This window comes from Ceratotherium simum, chromosome 23, assembly GCF_057802395.1.
Source record: "Ceratotherium simum simum isolate JZ-2026a chromosome 23, ASM5780239v1, whole genome shotgun sequence".
NCBI lineage: Eukaryota > Metazoa > Chordata > Mammalia > Perissodactyla > Rhinocerotidae > Ceratotherium > Ceratotherium simum.
The window spans coordinates 39,335,197-39,353,678 of record NC_141922.1 but is presented as its reverse complement, the minus strand read 5'-3'; the positions used below and the strand labels follow the sequence as shown (position 1 = coordinate 39,353,678).

Sequence of the window (18,482 nt, the reverse complement as noted above, 5' to 3'; positions counted from 1 at the left end):
CTAAGTTTTTTTTCCTCTCAGTCATTTCTTCCTACAGCTTCTTGCAGTTGCTCAGACCTAAAACCTTGGAGTCATCCTTGCTTTGTTTTTCTCTGTCACTGTGCATCCGGTCCATCAGTCAATCCTGTTGGCTGTATCTCTGAAATGGATACAGAATTTTACTACTTCTTAATTGCTGTCACCATCTCACACAACTTGTCTTCTTGTTTTAATACTTGATCTTCATAGTCACTTTTTGCACAGTAGCCAGAGAAATTCTTTCAAAATATGTCCATTAATTTCATGACTGTGTTTAGAATCCATTATCATATCCCAGCTCCCTCAAAGTAAAAGCCAACTTCCTTACCATGGCCTACGTAAGCCCTGTATGATTTGGTCCCTATTGATAGCTCTGACCTCGTCTCCTACTTCTCTCACTCTTACTCTGGTCTAGCCATCCTTGCTTCTATACTGTTTCTTGAAAAGCCTAAGCACACACCTAACTCAGGACTTTGCATTATTGTTCTATCTGCCTAGAATGCTCTGTTCCCGGATATCTCCATGGATCTCTCCCAAACTGTTTTTCGTTTTTTAACAAATATTTTTTGAATTTCAAATATGCGTAATGTGGTAGACTGTAGGATTATGAGTATAAGAAAAAAAATCTGTGCTCCATGCCCTTAAAGTATTATAAATCTAGTATAAATGCAAATATATGAACCACATTGGGAGAAGAGGGAAAGTATGAGTAGATATAGCAACTGTCATTCTCATAGTGGTGATTGGTAGGATTTACTTTGGAGAGTATCCTAGAATCATCAAACTTAATTTAGTAAAAGTCTTCAAAAGCAAGATCTGATTTATTTATTTTATGTTACTTAAAATAGTACGTATAAATTATATGTTTGCATTAAAATAAAATGTATAAATATATATAGATCTGTTTAGATATAATATATATTATAAATTATTAAATTGTTTAAGTTCTGAAATTTTACATTATAAAAATTAATTCTCTTATTTTAGATGAACAAAATTTTTAATAACATACTATAGAGAATGGAATATCAAATTTCATTTTTTATATATAAATTTGCCTTTTGTGTAATCACATACTTCTTTTGGTTACCATCAAAATCAGTTTTTAAAATTGAGAGATTCTATAGGTCAGCTTTTGTTACCAGGAAGATTCACATATGGGAAGACCCATTTCTTATCAATTTTGGACGAATCAAGTGTTTTGTAGTTGAATTACCTTTTTTTCAAGTAAAATTTTTGTTAATGTATTAACTTTATACTGAGAAATGGACAGATTGTTAGGTTACAACTTAATGAATTTTCACAACATGGATACATCCATGTATTCAATAAATAGAACGTTACCATTGCTCCCAATCACCTATCCTTGACAAGAGTAACCAATGCCCTCCTGACTTTTAACAGATTAGTTTTGCTTATCAGTGATTTTGTAAGATAAAATGATATAATATATTTTATAATCTCATATAGAAGTTTTAATTATAAGCAAGGAAAGAAATAATCTTGAAAATATTTTCTGTATATTTTTGAGAAACTATAAGGTACATTTCTGTTAAATAACTAGCTGTTCTTATACTTAGAATCCAAACCATTGTCTGTTCCTGTGAAAGCCATGCTGAATATATCAGAAGGATGTAGAAGTCCTGAAGAAAAAATGAAAGAATTTATTGGAGTAATATGGAATGCGGTAAAGAGTCTCACACTGCAGGTAAAATAAAAGTTAGAAATATCATGGTTTTGGGCCGGCCTGGTGGCGTAGTGGTTAAGTTCACACGCTCCGCTTCGGTGGCCCCGGGGTTTGTGGGTTTTGATGCCAGGTGTGGATCCCAGGTGCGGACCTATGCACCCCTCATCAAGCCATGCTGTGGTGGCATCCCACATACAAAATAGAGGAAGATAGACGCAGATGTTAGCTCAGGGCTAATCTTCCTCAGCAAAAGAGGAGGATTGACAGTGGATGTTAGCTGAGAGCCAGTCTTCCTCACACATGCACACAAAGAAAAAAGAAATATCATAGTTTTAATTTCTATCAGCCTTTTTAATTTGCAGCACTTTTAATATTGGTAAAAATTTTCTCACTGTTAACACTCATGTATACCATCTCATTTCCATAATTTAGCTGAAAACTATCGGTGCACTTTGTATATTATTAACAAAATTATGTGAAACACATATTATATGCTCTCTTCCTGATAAAGTTATAAAAATACAAAAATTTTGAGATGTTCCTTGAATTAAAAAAATTAATTCTACTTTTTGTTTTTTTTAAGCATTATTCAAAAGATTTTAAATATTTAATGTATAAATCACATTTTTATCTCAGTGTTGAAATAAAAACTTAGTTGGAATTTAAAGGGTTATCTACTTACTTATTTTCCCTACCTAATCACAAATTAAATATCAAAATGATAATTATAACTAGTTATTTTATTGTTATTAATTTTATTCTCACTTATTTTCGCTTTTCAGGACACAATTTCATCTTATTGAATTATCCTCCTTTCAGATCATGTTTTACCTGATTAAAATACACAATTAAATGCTTATGTAATTTCATAGGAATTATGTAAAAGTAACTCAACAATTTTTACGTTTTAAGTTTTCGTGTAGAATTTTTCCTCTTCGAAATAAGATATGATAGGCTGATAGTAGAGGCATCTTTATAGAATTTTGTATGTGTCAGACAATAATATCTCAGTACTGGGGCCTTCCACTTCTATTTAAGATATAGAAAATTGCAAAAGAAAGTTGCTGCCATTTTAAGAATGAGAGCAAGGTAGATGATCTACAAATTATACTAGGATACTTCACCCACAGAAACTGCAAGATAATACATATGTGTTGTTTTTAGCTGCTATATGTGGTAATTTGTTATGCAGCAATACAGACAGATACAGACACATTATGCAATGGCTATAATATAGTGTTATTACTATAATGAAAACTTACCTTGGGCCAGCCTGGTGGTGTAGCGCTTAAGTGCACGCACTCCACTGTGGCGGCCCGGGGTTCGGATCCTGGGTGTGCACCGACGCACTGCTTGTCAAGCCATGCTGTGGCGGCATCCCATATAAAGTGGAGGAAGATGGGCATGGATGTTAGCCCAGGGCCAGTCTTCCTTAGCAAAAAAAAAAAAAAAAAAAAGAGTAGGATTGGCACATGTAGCTCAGGGCTGATCTTCCTCAGAAAATAAAAACTTACCTGTCAAAAACAGTTTTGAGAAATATATCTAAAAACATCTCCAGTTGCCTAGTATCAGTCAGTGAATGTGATTATTTTAAATGCTATCTAATACAAGAGCCAATAACCTGGATTTTGGCAATGCTTTACAGCCTCTCTTCTCTGAGCATGCTGTTTATAAGAAAATTAAGAGTAGGAGAGAGAAAGTGTGTCTTGTTGTTGTTTTAACTCTTAGCTTGTGGAAAATATGACTTTTTCACAGACGTCAGCTATGTCTCACCAATCTCAGCCAGCATGAGGCCTTTTACTATTACTATTAGCCTAGCAACTGCTTGTGTTGACTCACCTGTCCTCCTCCTCTAGTGTTTCCTTTGATGCATTGGGGGCATCGGATAGGATAGATGAGACAACATAATGTAGGAGACATTTACTGCCTTTACATTATCTGTGATTGTAGAAGCAGAAAATACACAGTACTCTTAAGATGTTGCTGAACAGTTATATTCAGTGTTAGTCTTCTTTAATCTAAATAAAACACTGTCTCCTTATGATGTTTTTCGTTGTATATCACTCAGTCTTTGTATAAACACTTACTCATGCCCTCCTTCATGGTAGAGCTATCTAGGCTATGTGTGGTTTTGCTCCTGATAACTATTTATATTTATTCACTTCATTGCATGTAGCTTTTCTTATGATAAAATTTGTATTCTCGGGAGAGACTCATTATTGATGGGAATGAGAGTGGTACACAGGCAATTCTATCTCGGTTATATTCTCTTGCTCAATTTGATTAAACTTACTGTATATTCTTGGTTTACTCTAGTCTGTGGTCACAAGAAAAAAACTTGAGAAGTCTTCTATCTTATTGCTTGTGTTTCTGCATAACGCCTTACTGACCTTTATGTGCTCCTCTCCTTTTACTGATTTAACACATTCTGTTTCTACGATTTAAGTCATCAATAAAAGAAGTGTTTTTTCCTGATGAATACTACCCATCATCTTGTTATATATTAATAATCATATAGAAAGAGTAATCTATGATGTATTTCGTAGTCAATAATGGTAAATTCTAAAGTGATTAGTAAGTAGTTAAGATGAATAAATACTTAAGAGCACCTATTTCTACTCTAATGATTATGTAAATAATAGTGAACTTTCTGATTATAGTTCAATCTGAAGTTCTAAATTATGGTTTGACACAAATAATGCTTATGAAAAAAGGACTAATCCAGATATTATCAGATCTCTCTCTAGCGTATTACCTTATATACCATGCTTTTCTTTGGCAATTTGCAGTAAGCCAGCTGTATTCAGGAGTTAGTGATATTTTGGTTTCACTAAATTGGGACTAAGAACTATGGTAGGAAGGTATATTTTTCTCTATGTCTTTTCTAAAACTTATATATTGTATAATAGATCTTCATGGACAATATCTCTCTTGAATTTTGATGTCTAACCTGTCATACAAAATTTGCCTTTTTTTGACAAAGCTGACTCATCTACAGCTTTGTCTTCTAAGCACCACAATTCCGTTCTTCTTTTGTTCTATTTTCCTTCTATTCTACTGAAAATGCTTTGATACCAAAATGAGCTTATATAGTAGTGTTCATTCATTTTGTATATATGAAATATATATAAAAGTTCTACTGTAGTGGGACCATAGCAGGTCTCTTGGAGCTTATGTGTCTTTTTAAAATTGCCTTGTACTTTCCTCAGAGATAGCCCTGGAGTTGATGAATAAGGTGGAATATAATTTAAGTTATTGCTCCAAGGCTCCACTGCCCTTTAATATATCCTCCTTGGCTTTCTGAAATTCCATATATCCTTTCTGATAAATGTTGTATTTCTAAAAACATCCTGTTAAAATATAAGTATTTACTGGATAATCATAAACATGTTAATCTTTTAATACCCTTGTATAAACTTGTTTATTTTTTGCAACAGTGAGTTACCTAGTAATACCTTATAGAATGCTCTCTTTCCCTCTATTTATTATTCTTTTGTTCATTCTCACATTCAGCTCTTAATTTTTGTTATATGTCATGCTAGATGCTAAGGAGACAAAATAAACATAATAGTTCTCTTGGTCTAGCAGAAAAAAGGCAAAGAGCCATTCTATGCAGCATTTTGTGGGGAACCTGTCTTAGAGACATCTCTTAGAAAACTCTTGTGATCCAAAAGAGAAATGGGGATGTCAAGGTAAATGTCATTTACTGAAAGGATTTCTAGGACATGCACTGCCTAGTTCATGGTGAATTTAGATACGGTCTCAGATTAGTATTTATTGATTTGTAGAAGAACTAGATGATACTATAGCATTATCTAGAATAGAATAGCTATCAAGAATATTTAGCTGTTTGAAGTTTACTTTGATCCTAAATATTATTTCATGGTGACATTAGTAGGTGTATTAAAAGTAACCTCATTCTCTTTTATCCATTTCACACACAAAAAAATGGACTAATTTAGTGTAATTACCCTTTATTGATGTCATTTTGAGTAGTTGTGTAACAGGGGATAAGAAAAATAGTATTAGGTTACATGATTATTTGACAGCTCTAGGAAGATCTTCCAGTTTAAGATTCCAAGTGATATAAGAAATCTTTATGATATTTGTAAGCCAACAAGTAGACACATGAATATTCCACAATGTAAAATATACTGGAGAGCATCCTCTTCTGCCCAGGATGAAGTAATAGGGAGCAGATTTATCTTGCTGCCAGAAACAACCAAAACAACGGTTTCAAAACACTGGCTAACAGAACAAATTGGACAGTGATGCCTGAGAGACTTAAGGTAAAACAGCAGGATTTGGGGAATGAGAGAAAGGAGGCTGTCTAAGTGGTGTTCCAGGTACCAGTTTTGGTGTTTGGGTAGATAGGGATGCCATTAAGTGATAGAAGCAGCAGCTTTTCAGGGTTAGGGGCAAATAGGGAGTTTGAATTTACACGTGTGTTTGAAATGCCTGTGAGATATCCAGGTATCTGTTAGACAGAGTGTTCATATCTGGAGTTTAAGGAAGAGATTCACAGTAGAGATATAATTTTGGAAATCATCTACAGATGGTTAAAACTAGGAGAATGGGTCGTTCAAAAAAGTGTATTAAGTTGAAAGAACAATGAGCCAAAGGAATACCGTTTCTAAAGTGGTTAGTGGAAGAGAAAGTGTCCTTGAAGGAAACTGTAAGGGAGTGATCTGAAATATAGGAGGAAAGGCCAGAGAGTTCATGGAAGCCAAGGTGTATAGAATTTCAAGGAGCCGATGGTCAGCGGTATCAAATTCTGGATACTAACTATGGACTTGACTTTGCTTATCTGTGATATGAAATGGTTAGATTAAATAATGTTTAAGATTATTTCCAATTCTAACATTCTTCTGCGATTCTTTGGTTCTTTTGCTTGTTTTATAATGATGCAGTACCTTCATTAGCTTTATCACCAACAAACTTAATCTTATATGACATTATGGATTAATTATAAGTAGAGACACTGATGTTCCTAATTTTTTTCTTCTTTCTTTTTTTAGTTTTAATTGTGGTAAAATACTCATAACATAAAATTTACCATCTTAACTATTTTTAAATGTACAGTCTAGTCTGATGTTCCTCATTTGACTAAGCTTATTGAATATAAATTACTATGTGATTACAGGAGTACTAAATGATATATCTTTATACAGGTTATTTTGAATATTATCTAGGCACCTTGCTTGCCTCACCCCTAGTCCCAGCCCTGCATTATACATACTATATATTTAGACATTTCTGGATGATAATGTGTTCTGAAAAAGTTTCAAGATAAAACTAGATTCTGATTAAATGATTAAAATCTAGGTCCCTGGAAGTCTGAGTTTTTTAAAAACTAGTTTCCATTTTCCAAGATGTTTTATGAACCAAAATGTAAAACAGAAAACCCTGAAGTTGTCGTCAGATAAAAAAGAACATCATAACTTAAAGCCATCAAAGGATTATTCTTTTAGTGGAAGTTTAGGCAAGTAAATGTGTTTGGAATCAGAGTTTCTGGAAAGTTGATTTTGTAGCCAAAGTTGATATTTGCTAAGCCCGTTTTCTTTTTTACTTATGATAGAAAGACTTACATTGCATAAGGATATAAACAATATTTGCTATAACCTATTTGTTTTCAGTGGAAAAAGGAAGTTCAACACATCATTGTAATGGATTATTTTATAGTACTATATGTAGTCTTGACCAGTTTTTTTTAATATGAACTTGGTTTGGGGGCCTTTTCACAATTGATTAGCATAAGCTCAATTGTTCTTTGCAGTTTTTCTCTATCTGCTGATCAGCAAAGATCCTATGTATTACACTTCAAAAAGCTACATTTTTATTTCAGAAGCGTGTGATTGGCCATGGCATGCAATTGATAAAATAGAAATATTCTGGTCTGGAATTCACTAATAAAGGAAAATGTTACCCTGGTTTTTGCCAAACTCAGTTTTCTTGTCTTTTTTGTTGAAGATCATGTTGCTGTCCAGTGGCGTTTCCTGGGTGTTTGTTGTAGTTTCTGAAGTCTTCTAAAGAGTAGACATTTCAGGCTAGACAGAGCAACTGTCAATCACCTTAATTGTAAAAGGAATTATTTACATTTAATGCTTAAAAGTGTGCACACAGGACCATACTTTTATTTACAGGCATTGAGAAAGTGACAGCAATTGCATGGTAGTTTGTTAGAAGGAGGAAATCTGGAATACAAATCTAGGAATTTTTTCATGCCTTCCCTTGACAAGTTTTTAGGGGGAAAGTGTAGAGATTTGTAACACTCACTCTGGAAAAGAAGACAATTAAGGTTTACTTTTGAGGTTTGTAACTAATGCCCTAAATTGGGTATATTTAGATTTCTACTACATATGAAGATACCCAAAATATTTTCATAATGTATTGAGAATTTATAGAATAGGAAAACTGTGATTTAGGCTATATTTGTTATAGTGCAAATACAATACTGCTTATTTTGGTGGCCTCTATATACCTAGATAATTAAACCATAAGCAACAGCATTTTTAAATAAAAGGACTGTGAACATCTTGAGTAAATCCATGAGGAGTATATATGGATATGGCATTTGGTAGATACTCAGTGTATGTTTGTCGACTTTATTTATTTAGCAAACATTTAGGTGGCAGTTAATATGTTACATCTTAATATCAAAGCTAATTTTCCCTCTTTACAGATGAGAAAACTGAAGTCATAGAGAGATTAAATAACTTATCAAAGGTTCCATAGCTGGAGTTGAACCCATTTGGCTGACAAGGCAATTAATTACCCCACTAGATGGTCTCTGTGGAGTGAAATGCTGAACAACGTGTATTGAACAATTATTTTTATTAACATCAATATTTGTTGATGTTTATTAATATCAGTGTTCACTTCCTTAATAATTGTTTATTTAGTACCTAGTACATGCTAGGCCTAGGCACTGTACATTTCAGGCAATGTCCTGAAACTGTAGGGTGAACAAAATAGGCCAAGTGTCTGGCGTTATAGACCTTACGTTCTAGTGAAAATTCTGTGAGGCTATTAATATTTTAAAACGCTTTCGTTTCAAGTTTTTTAAGTGCTAGGACTATGTCTTTTGTCTCCATTCCTGACTTCCTGCTCAGTTCATGGTAGATATTAAAGAATGCATGAACAAAAGAAAAAAAAAAAGTGAATGAAAATACAACTTGCAATGTTTCCTCCTTTTTAAATTTTATTTGAAATTGTTTCCTGAATAATAAAATACATTCATACAGAGAACATTTAATTCTGTAGAAATTTTGCAAAATACTGTAATTATCTCTAAAGTTTCAAGTTTTAAAGAAAACATGTTATTTGGGAATAGGAAGTAGGAACTTTATTTAAAAGGTCAGAAAATATGGTACAACATTTTATTTTATTTTTTTTAATTTTTTGTTTATTGCAGTAACATTGGTTTATAACATTGTATAAATTTCAGGTGTACATCATTTTTAAAGCATTTGTTTATAAAGTGTTCTATATGATCGACAGTGGGCTAATTAAAATGTTCAGATTAATGTATAAATGAAACCTATCTTAGTCTCTTCTTTTTAACTGAGTTGTGATCACGGTTATAGAGCACACAAATTAGAAAAATCTTGGTTTGTCAAACCTTACATATGGGGGACATGGGGTACACAATGGCATATAGCTATTCAAATGGCACTTGAAACTTCAGAAAAAAATGCATGGCAATCGCTTCATTTATTAAAATAAGAATACCAAATATTTTTTACTTTATTGGTTTATCCTTAGTATAAGATACTTAGATATGTAGCCCTTGACCTAATAGGAATCAAAATAGAGGTGGTTCTACTTCAAGAATTTGTAATAATCCCTTCACTTTAACACATGAATGTGTTCAATATTGGCGAAAGAACATGTTGCTACCAAAACTGAAATTAGATCCTTGAAACAGAAAGGATGTTGCCATGGAAAAATGAAGTAACACTCAGTGCAGCTGTGATGCATTAATGAATAGGATATTTTTTTAAAAGATCATTTGTGTTTGGTGTGGCTCAGAGGGTCCCAACCAGATGGTTTCCATGAACATGATCTGACCCCCAGTTTGAGGACTTCTTACTGGCAGATTACTTCATTTTCTTTCCCTTGGATTGTCAGATCCTTACATTAATGCAAAATTTACTGCTGCAGATTTATATTCACTTACATAAATCACTCAACATTTTACATTAAAACCACAATTTTAGACGTACAGTTTTACAGTTATTTTAAAAGTGTAAAAAGATTTATATGATAGCTTTATATATAATAGATGTAACATTATAATAAATTTCAGCAATTTGGATTATGTATATGTTTTGGTTCTTATCATTAAAGGAATCCCCACAACATATGTCATATGTTAGAAAGTTTATTTTGTAGAGTTGTTATGTATCTCAGGCTAATATACTCTTGATTCTGTATACATTGCTCAGGTTGTTTAAACTCGATGAAATAATTTATTTCTGAATTAGTGGAATATTGGACTATATTATGATTTTGGAAATTTTGGCACAAGTTAAATTTGTTTCTCAATTGTGGCATATTAAACTAATTACCTCACATTGTTGAAAGCATTTTTCGACATAGCATCAATACCTACATGAAATGTTAAATACTGACTCATCATAGTTTGACCTTAGAACCATGATTAATATAGGGGAGTATGCTATCAGTGTGCCATTTTAACCTGTGCACTTGAACATCATTAATGAATTATGTTAAATATTTAAAAACATAAATGTAATACATCTGAGACAATATATACATCTATTTCAGAATTTAAAAATGTTGTGATCTTAAATCAATGAACTGCTTCGCATACACATGCTTAAATTATCTAAGCTGCAAGATAAAATTCTAGAACCAAAAAATGAGCTCATACTCCGTGACCAATGTATTTATTTTTGCAAAATTTTACTTATATTTTTTTCACCAAATTCATAAGTTTGTCCATGCACAGACATGTTGAAGCGAAGATGAATAAATTTGCTTATTTATAAGGCTGGCAAACTATATCGTTTCAAGGAATTCCAGACATGTTATATCTTATGGGTCTCACTAAGGAATATATCAGCCCCAAGACAAGGAATATTACTGTATTCTTAGTTATCTTTTATAAAATATAGTCTCTTTGTTAATATAATTTGCTAGAATATCCAAGCATTTGTCAGGCAAACAAATTTTAGTTTTTATTACACCTTCAGATAATACCTTTGTATGCCAAATATTTCATATTTTCTTAAAAATAATTCAACTATGCTAGACTGTTTGGGCACTTTACTAACCAGGTACAGAATGTTACCTTGTAAGAGCCAACTAAGATTAATAGACTTTAACCTGTATTGCTTTTGAATTAAGAACTCTTAGTGAATCAATTTTTGATTTCGTCTTGCTTAGTCTTATTTTAGCTCTGTAAGGGCCTGGCAACCTAAGTAACTACACTGGGGATAGGGGAGCATAAAAATTACACATGAAATCACACTTTAGGTAATAATTTGAAGCATGATAAAAGCAAGGAATAACACTCTGATTTTTGTCTTCTGAATTTTCTTCTTTACCACATATCTGTTTAAATAAAGCAAACCTTGTATATATGTTTATATATACCCACACATATATACTTAAATCTTGATATACATGTATGTAAAAAGAGAAACTATGTAATATAAATATGTTCTCCTTTAATGTTTGTCTAGAGATATAATCTGAACATTTTAAACATTTTTTTCTTATATTTTAGTCTGTAAAGTAAAAAAGGAAGGGCCAAATTCACATGGAAATAGCTGTTTGTGTTATTTATATTTTAAAGTAAAAGCAATAAAATGCTAGTCAGTTCTAAGGCCTTAGCTGGTGTTAACAAAATCTAATGAACTGCAAAAGAAGAAGGGATTTTCTCACCTTTTTTTGCCAGCACATTTTCTAACTCAATCATGTTTCTTGGAAAGAACTGTGGAAAGGCAGATATGTTTTCATCTCAAGTCACTGTGATCTTTTGATCAAATTTATAGCAAGAAACAACACCTTTTCAAGTATTTGTTGTGTTCTTTGGTAAAAGTAACTCATAAAGACATAAGTATGGGACACTTTCTTTTTTGGCTGGCCTGTTTAGTCTGGTAAAGATATTAAGTGTTTGAGGGTATATTTACTCTCAAATTTAGTCTGATCCAAATATTTTAATTCTGCTTTTCTTTTCTAGCTTGAAGTACAATCTTGTTGTGTGTTCATTCCAAATGATAGCCTGCCTTCCCCAAGTACGATTGTATCTGGTGACATTCCTGGAACAGTAAGAAGTTGGTACCATGGACAAAGCAACATGCCGGGAACGCTTGTCCTCTGTTTGCCTCAAATAAAGATTATTAGTGCTGGCCACAAGTATATGGAACCTCTGCAGGAGATTCCATTTGTCATCCCACGACCCATCCTTGAAGAAGGTATGTTTAAAAAATTCTTCCTATGGTTATTATATTTTATACTGATATTTTTAGTTTTTTTGTTTTTTTAATATACCACTGCATCTATAAATCAGTTTTCCCACTGAAAGCTCTACATGAAAAGGAATTAAGTGGTCTACAAAGTAGATAAAAGGAGAGATCTGCGAAGTAAGTGAACTACGTGGTACTGTTGATTGACATCCACACCTTTTAATCATATTCATATATTCATATATATATAAATGGACACTATCTACAAAAGATCATATGCAATATAGTATAATTACTAAAATGCTAAACGTAGATAAAATTAACTTTAGAGGAGAGTTGGTTTCAGATGTTGGTATTAGGCTGAACAAAGAATTATATGTAGATTTTAATTTGAGCCACTTGACTTATGAGTGGATATATTATAACATATATAAATAATCAAATAATCATATTATTTACATCAAGCATAATATATTTCTAGATTTTTCATTTGTTTAAATAAAGTAGGTAATTATGTGATGATTGGAACCATAACTCTTTGTTTAATAAATACTTGATTTCTGATATTGTAGTGTTTTTACTTGCAAATTCATACCCTTTTGAACTTTGACATATTCATTTCAAACAATATGTGAACCTGGAAAAGTGTGGAGTCACAAAGTAAATAATGTGAATCTACATTTTAATAACAAGGCTCGAATTTTTGACAGTGCTAAACAGGTCAACACCTTGTTCATATTATTAGGATGTAAGTGTTTGAGTCCTGATATCATTCAGATTATTACACATACTGTTATTGAAAAGCAGATACAGTCTGTGCAGTTCTTGCTATTGACTTGATGTTGGTTTCTCTCTCTTTTTCTCTGTATTGAAGTTTCCACTGAAATCTAGTTTTCTTAGATTTGGCAGAAGTAAACATGATTTTACTGCAAGAAACTAATGTTAGTACTTAATAGTATGAGTACCATTATCATAAAATCATAGAATTCTAAGGGTTAGGAGGAACTTATTTAGAATTCTTCTTATGTGATCTTCGTCTTGATGCAAGGATCCTTTGTCTAGCATCTTGGACATGTCCATTCTTTGCTGTTCACTTTTGGTTATAGGCAATTCTTTATTATCACCACAGCTATTGTGTATTGTATCAAGGATGTGCTAGCCTCATAAAGTGGGCTGAGGAGTGCTCCCTTTTTCTTTGTTTTAACTTTGGAATAATTTTTGTAAGATTAAAATGATTCATACCTTGATTTTTTGTTAAAACTCACTAATATTTGTATAGCAGCTTTTTAAGATATAACTCACATAATATAAAATTCTTCCTTTTAAAGTATACAGTTAGATGATTTTTACTATATTTATAGTTTTGTGCAACCATCACCACTATTAAATTTTAGAATGGTTTTATCACCCTCAAAACAATTGGTATACCATTGGCAGTTATTCCTAATCCCCCTTTCCCCCTAGCCTCTGGCAGCCAGTAATCTTTCTGTCTTTATGAATTTACCTATTCTAGATATTTCATATAAATGGATAACACAATATGTGGTCTTTTGTGACTGGCTTCTTTCACTTAACCATAATATTTTCAAGGTTGATTTATGTTATAGCGTGTATGTCTTCATTCCTTTTTATGGCTGAATAATAATCCGTTTTATGGATATACTACATTTCCTTTATCTATTCGTCAGTTGATGGACATTTGAGTCATTGCCACTTTTTGGCTATTATGAATAATGCTGCTGTGATCATTCTACATGTTTTTCTTTTTTTTTTTAAAGATTTTATTTATTTATTTATTTTTCCCCCCAAAGCCCCAGCAGATTGTTGTATGTCATAGCTGCACATCCTTCTAGTTGCTGTATGTGGGACGCGGCCTCAGCGTGGCCGGAGAAGCGGTGCGTCGGTGGGCGCCCAGGATCCAAACCCGGGCCGCCAGCAGCAGAGCGCACGCACTTAACCGCTAAGCAACGGGGCCGGCCCTAGGGCTTTATCTTTAATCAGCTTTAGCTGTGAACAAGGATGTTCAGTTTCACCAGTTTTGACAACAAATGGCCTCAACCCTCAAGCCGTTTGTTTTGCTTACCTCTGAGTTTCTGGCTTCCTTCAGTTCTTGGCCTTAATAATCCTTACATTTTTGGGGAACTCATTAATGAATTTAAGAAGATATCATGTGTATGTTTAAACCAATCTATATAAATTTTATTCATAATATATGTTATATATAAACATTTTATAAATATATTCATCATTTTTATTTGTTTTTAGCACAAGGGTCATTCAGGACACTAAATCTACCATGTTCCTGGAAATAGAATCCCTCAGTGATTTAAATATATTGTCACAATATTATACCTCATTTTTTCTAATAGATTTTATGAAAGGACTGATATATACTGCCCCATAGCTCTTCAATGCTCATTTAAAATCCCTCTTATTCCTACAACACTCCTGCCATCTTCTACTGTTTGTCTTTTTCGTGTAAGTTATTTTATTCTCATCTTGTTTTTCAAATACATTATGAATGACTTAAGAACTACAGAAATCTTCATCTTTAAAGCATAAGATGTTATTATATTCTCTGAATTTTTTTTCTAGAACTGAGTTAGACAGCATATTAGTTTATTTTGAACTTTTAAAAAAATCACGTACCAGTTGGAGAGGGCTAGAATCAAATGGCTAGAATCAAATAGAAACTTCTAAAGTCTATTTTTCATACTCCCTAGGAGAATATAGAGTGACTACATAATCAACATTGGAATCTAAAGTAGAAACAATTTTTTAACCATATGGTTATTCTTATTGGCCAAACCTACCGTGAGGAAGGATTATTTCAATATATTTAAATCTTCTTTAGGTATTAAAAACTATAGATATTAACTTCTTATGAAGGAACATAAATTTAACTTTTTTCTTCATTTTAAAAGTTGTTTATAAAAATGTTTGGTATAATGCTTTGATGCATATGCGTAAAGAGCAGTTTACTCTGTCTTTACACCTGTGCGTAGATGGAGAAAGAATCTGGAGGTCTGTTTATTCATTTTATCAGTTTTCAACTAGTCCTCTTGGTTTTAGTGTCGCTCTGCATTCTCTTTTTCAAACGTAGTTGAGTATTAGAACTTGTCAAGAATGGATGCCATGAATCAGATTGATCTTTTATAACTTACCCGTCTTGGCCTCAGTCACTTGCTGTTTATCTATTACCTTTCCATGTTCAAATATTTTATGATATTTCTTATCTGCTGTCATGTTCTCTCCTGTTCTCATAGTCCTTTTTGATTTATAATGCTTTTTTTCTCTCTCACTGTCATTTTGCTGGTTTTAGAACATAGATAAATATTTTCAATCATTCATGTTCAACCAGGTATGGAATGTGTCTAAATCGATACAACCTTCCCATTATACTCCTTTCTAGTCTGCTTCTCTGATACTATTGTTTTATGTTCAGCTCATTTTTTGTTCAGTAAATGTTTTTTGATAAATATAGAGGATAGATTTGGTGGGGGGGGGCACACAGGGGAAGGTAGGAAAACTGGAGGCAAGGAAATTAGTTAGATATTATAGCTAGCTATTATAGTTGTCTAGAAACATGACTGTCAGAACCAGAATAGTGGTGATAGGGATGAAGAGAATGGGAAGAATAGAGAAATATTTTTTAAAAAATTGGCAAATCCTTGTGACTGGGTTAGTTATGGATAGTAAAGGAGAAATAAATATGTAGAATAGCTCCATGGTTTCTAGCTTGGAGGTCAGTGTAGATGTTTCCTGTATAACTAAGGTTTTATACTTCAAACCTTTTATTTTGATGGAAATATTTTAGTATATTGTATGTATATGTATTATATACATATATTAATATGTAAAATACATATATTTTATATGTACATATACAAAATATATAGTATCTTTGCCTTCTTAAACAGGAAATATGGCACAAAATCTAATCTTTTAAATAATTACTCAGGGTTATCATTTTTTTCCAGTTTTATTGAGATATAATTGACATATAACATTGTATTAGTTTTAGGTGTACAACATGATGATTTGATGTATATATTGCAAAATGATTGCTACAATAAGTTTAGTTAACATCCATTACCACACATAGCTATAAATTTTTTTTCTTGTCTTGAGAACTTTTAAGATCTCCTCTTTTAACAACTTTCAAATATGTGATACAGTATTGTTAACTTTAGTCACCATGCTGTACATTACCTCTCCATAACTTATCTTATTTCTGGAAATTTTATCACCTTCAGCCATTTTGCTCATGCCCTCACCTCCTGCTTCTGGCAACCACCAATCTGTTCTCTGTGTCTATGAGTTTGTTTGTTTTTTTAGATTCCACATATAAGTGAGATCATATAGTATTTGTCTTTGTCTGACTTATTTCGCTTAGCATAATGCCTTCAAGATCCATCCATGTTGTCACAAATGGCAGGATTTCCTTCTTTTTATGGTTAAATAATATTCCTGTGTGTGTGTGTGTGTGTGTGACATTTCTTTATCCATTCATTCATCGATGGACACTTAGGTTGTTTCTATGTCTTGGCTATTGTAAATAATGCTGCATGAACTTAGGGGTGCAGATATCTCTTTGAGATAGTGATTTCATTTCCTTGAGATATATACCCAGAAGTGGAATTGCTGGATCATATGGTAGTTCTATTTTTAACTTTTTGAGGAACCTCCATACTGTTTTCCATAGTGGCTGCACCAATTTACATTCCCAACAGTGCACAAGGGTTCCCTTTTATCCACATCCTCACCAACACTTGTTATTGCTTGTCTTTTTGATAATAACCATCCTAACAAGTATGAGGTGATATCTCATGCTGGTTTTGATTTGCATTTTCATGATGATGAGTGATGTTGAGCACCTTTTCATGTACCTCTTGGCCATTTGTATGTTGTCTTTGGAAAAGTGTCTATTCAGATCCTCTCCCATTTTTTAATTGGATTGTTTGTTTTTTTGCTATTGAGTTGTATGAGTTCTCTCTCTATTTTGGATATTAACCCATTATCAGATACATGATTTACAAATATTTTCTCTTATTCCCTAGGTTGTCTTTTCATTTTATTGATCGTTGCCTCTGCTTTGCGGAAGCTTTTTCATTTTCTTTAGCTCTACTTCTTTATTTTTGCTTTTATTTCCTTTGGTTTTTGTGTCAAATCCAAAACATCATTGCCAAGGCCAAGGTCAAGGAGCTTACCCTCTATCTTTTCTTCTAGGAGTCTTATGGTTTCAGGTTTTATGTTCAAGTCTTTAATCCATTTTGAGTTGATTTTTGTGTATGGAGTAACATAGAGTTCCAGTGTCATTCTTTTGCATGTAGCCATCCAGTTTTCCGAACACCATTTATTGAGGAGACTGTCCTTTCCCCGTTGTATATTCTTTGTTCTACATTAATTGACCATGAATGCAAGGGTTTATTTCTGTACTCTCTGTTCAGTTCCATTGATCTATGTGTCTGTTTTTATTGCTAATACCGTACTGTTTTGGTTACTATAGCTTTGTAATATAGGTTGAAGTCAGGAAGTTTGATGCATCCAGCTTTATTTTTCTTTCTCAAGGTTCCTTTGGCTATTTGGGGTCTTTTGTGGTTCCACATAAATTTTAGAGTTGCTTATTCTATTTCTGTGAAAAATGCCATTGGAATTGTGATAGGAATTGCATTGAATCTGTTGATTGCTTTGGGTAATATGGATGTTTTAACAGTATTAGTTCTTCTAATCCATGTGCACAGAATATCTTTCCTTTTATTTGTGTCTTCTTCAATTTAGGATTATCATTAAAATGCAACCAGAATGAAAGTAAAATGAGACCTTTTTGTTGGTGCCTTAAATCTTTGTCAGTATTCTGAGACATCCAAAAGAGACATAAAGTTGACTCCAGTAGGCCTTGAAACATAATGTGCATCTTTATAGATGGGGGAGTTACTTGGTACAGCGTCTTGAGGATATCTATTTTTTTTTGGATTCCTAAAACCTAAGCTGAGTTTTTCATCAGTCATCTCTCTTTGCTATCTTTCTCACTCCTCCAGCCTCTTTTCTGATTTCCTCATCTTCCTTCTGTCTCCATATCGGTCCCATTTATTCAACAAATATCTATTGAGCGCCTGCCATGTGACAGACAGAGAATACAGACTTGAACCAGACAGATGGTGCCTGCTCTCTCATATTTTACAAGCTATTGAGGGTGGTAGTGCAATAAACAAACTTAGTATCTTTTTGAAAAAGTCGTGAGGATTAAATGAGATAATGTATGAGCACTTTAAGTAAAAGCCGTTATAGTTACTAATATCTGAGTAGGATTTCCAAATTCCCTGGCCTGGCTTCCAATC

General features: G+C 32.8%; 1 protein-coding gene across 8 annotated transcripts in view; it reads left to right on the top strand.

Moving 5' to 3' along the window:
* The window catches only part of VPS13B (vacuolar protein sorting 13 homolog B), a 741,189-nt gene that overhangs the window by 339,618 nt on the left and 383,089 nt on the right, over positions 1-18,482 (top strand). For all 8 annotated transcript variants that reach the window (XM_087447588.1, XM_087447586.1, XM_087447584.1 and 5 more), the window contains 2 exons: positions 1,599-1,726; positions 11,916-12,150. In XM_087447588.1, coding sequence (XP_087303714.1) covers positions 1,599-1,726; positions 11,916-12,150 — 363 coding nt within the window. The remainder of the gene's footprint in view (positions 1-1,598; positions 1,727-11,915; positions 12,151-18,482) is intronic.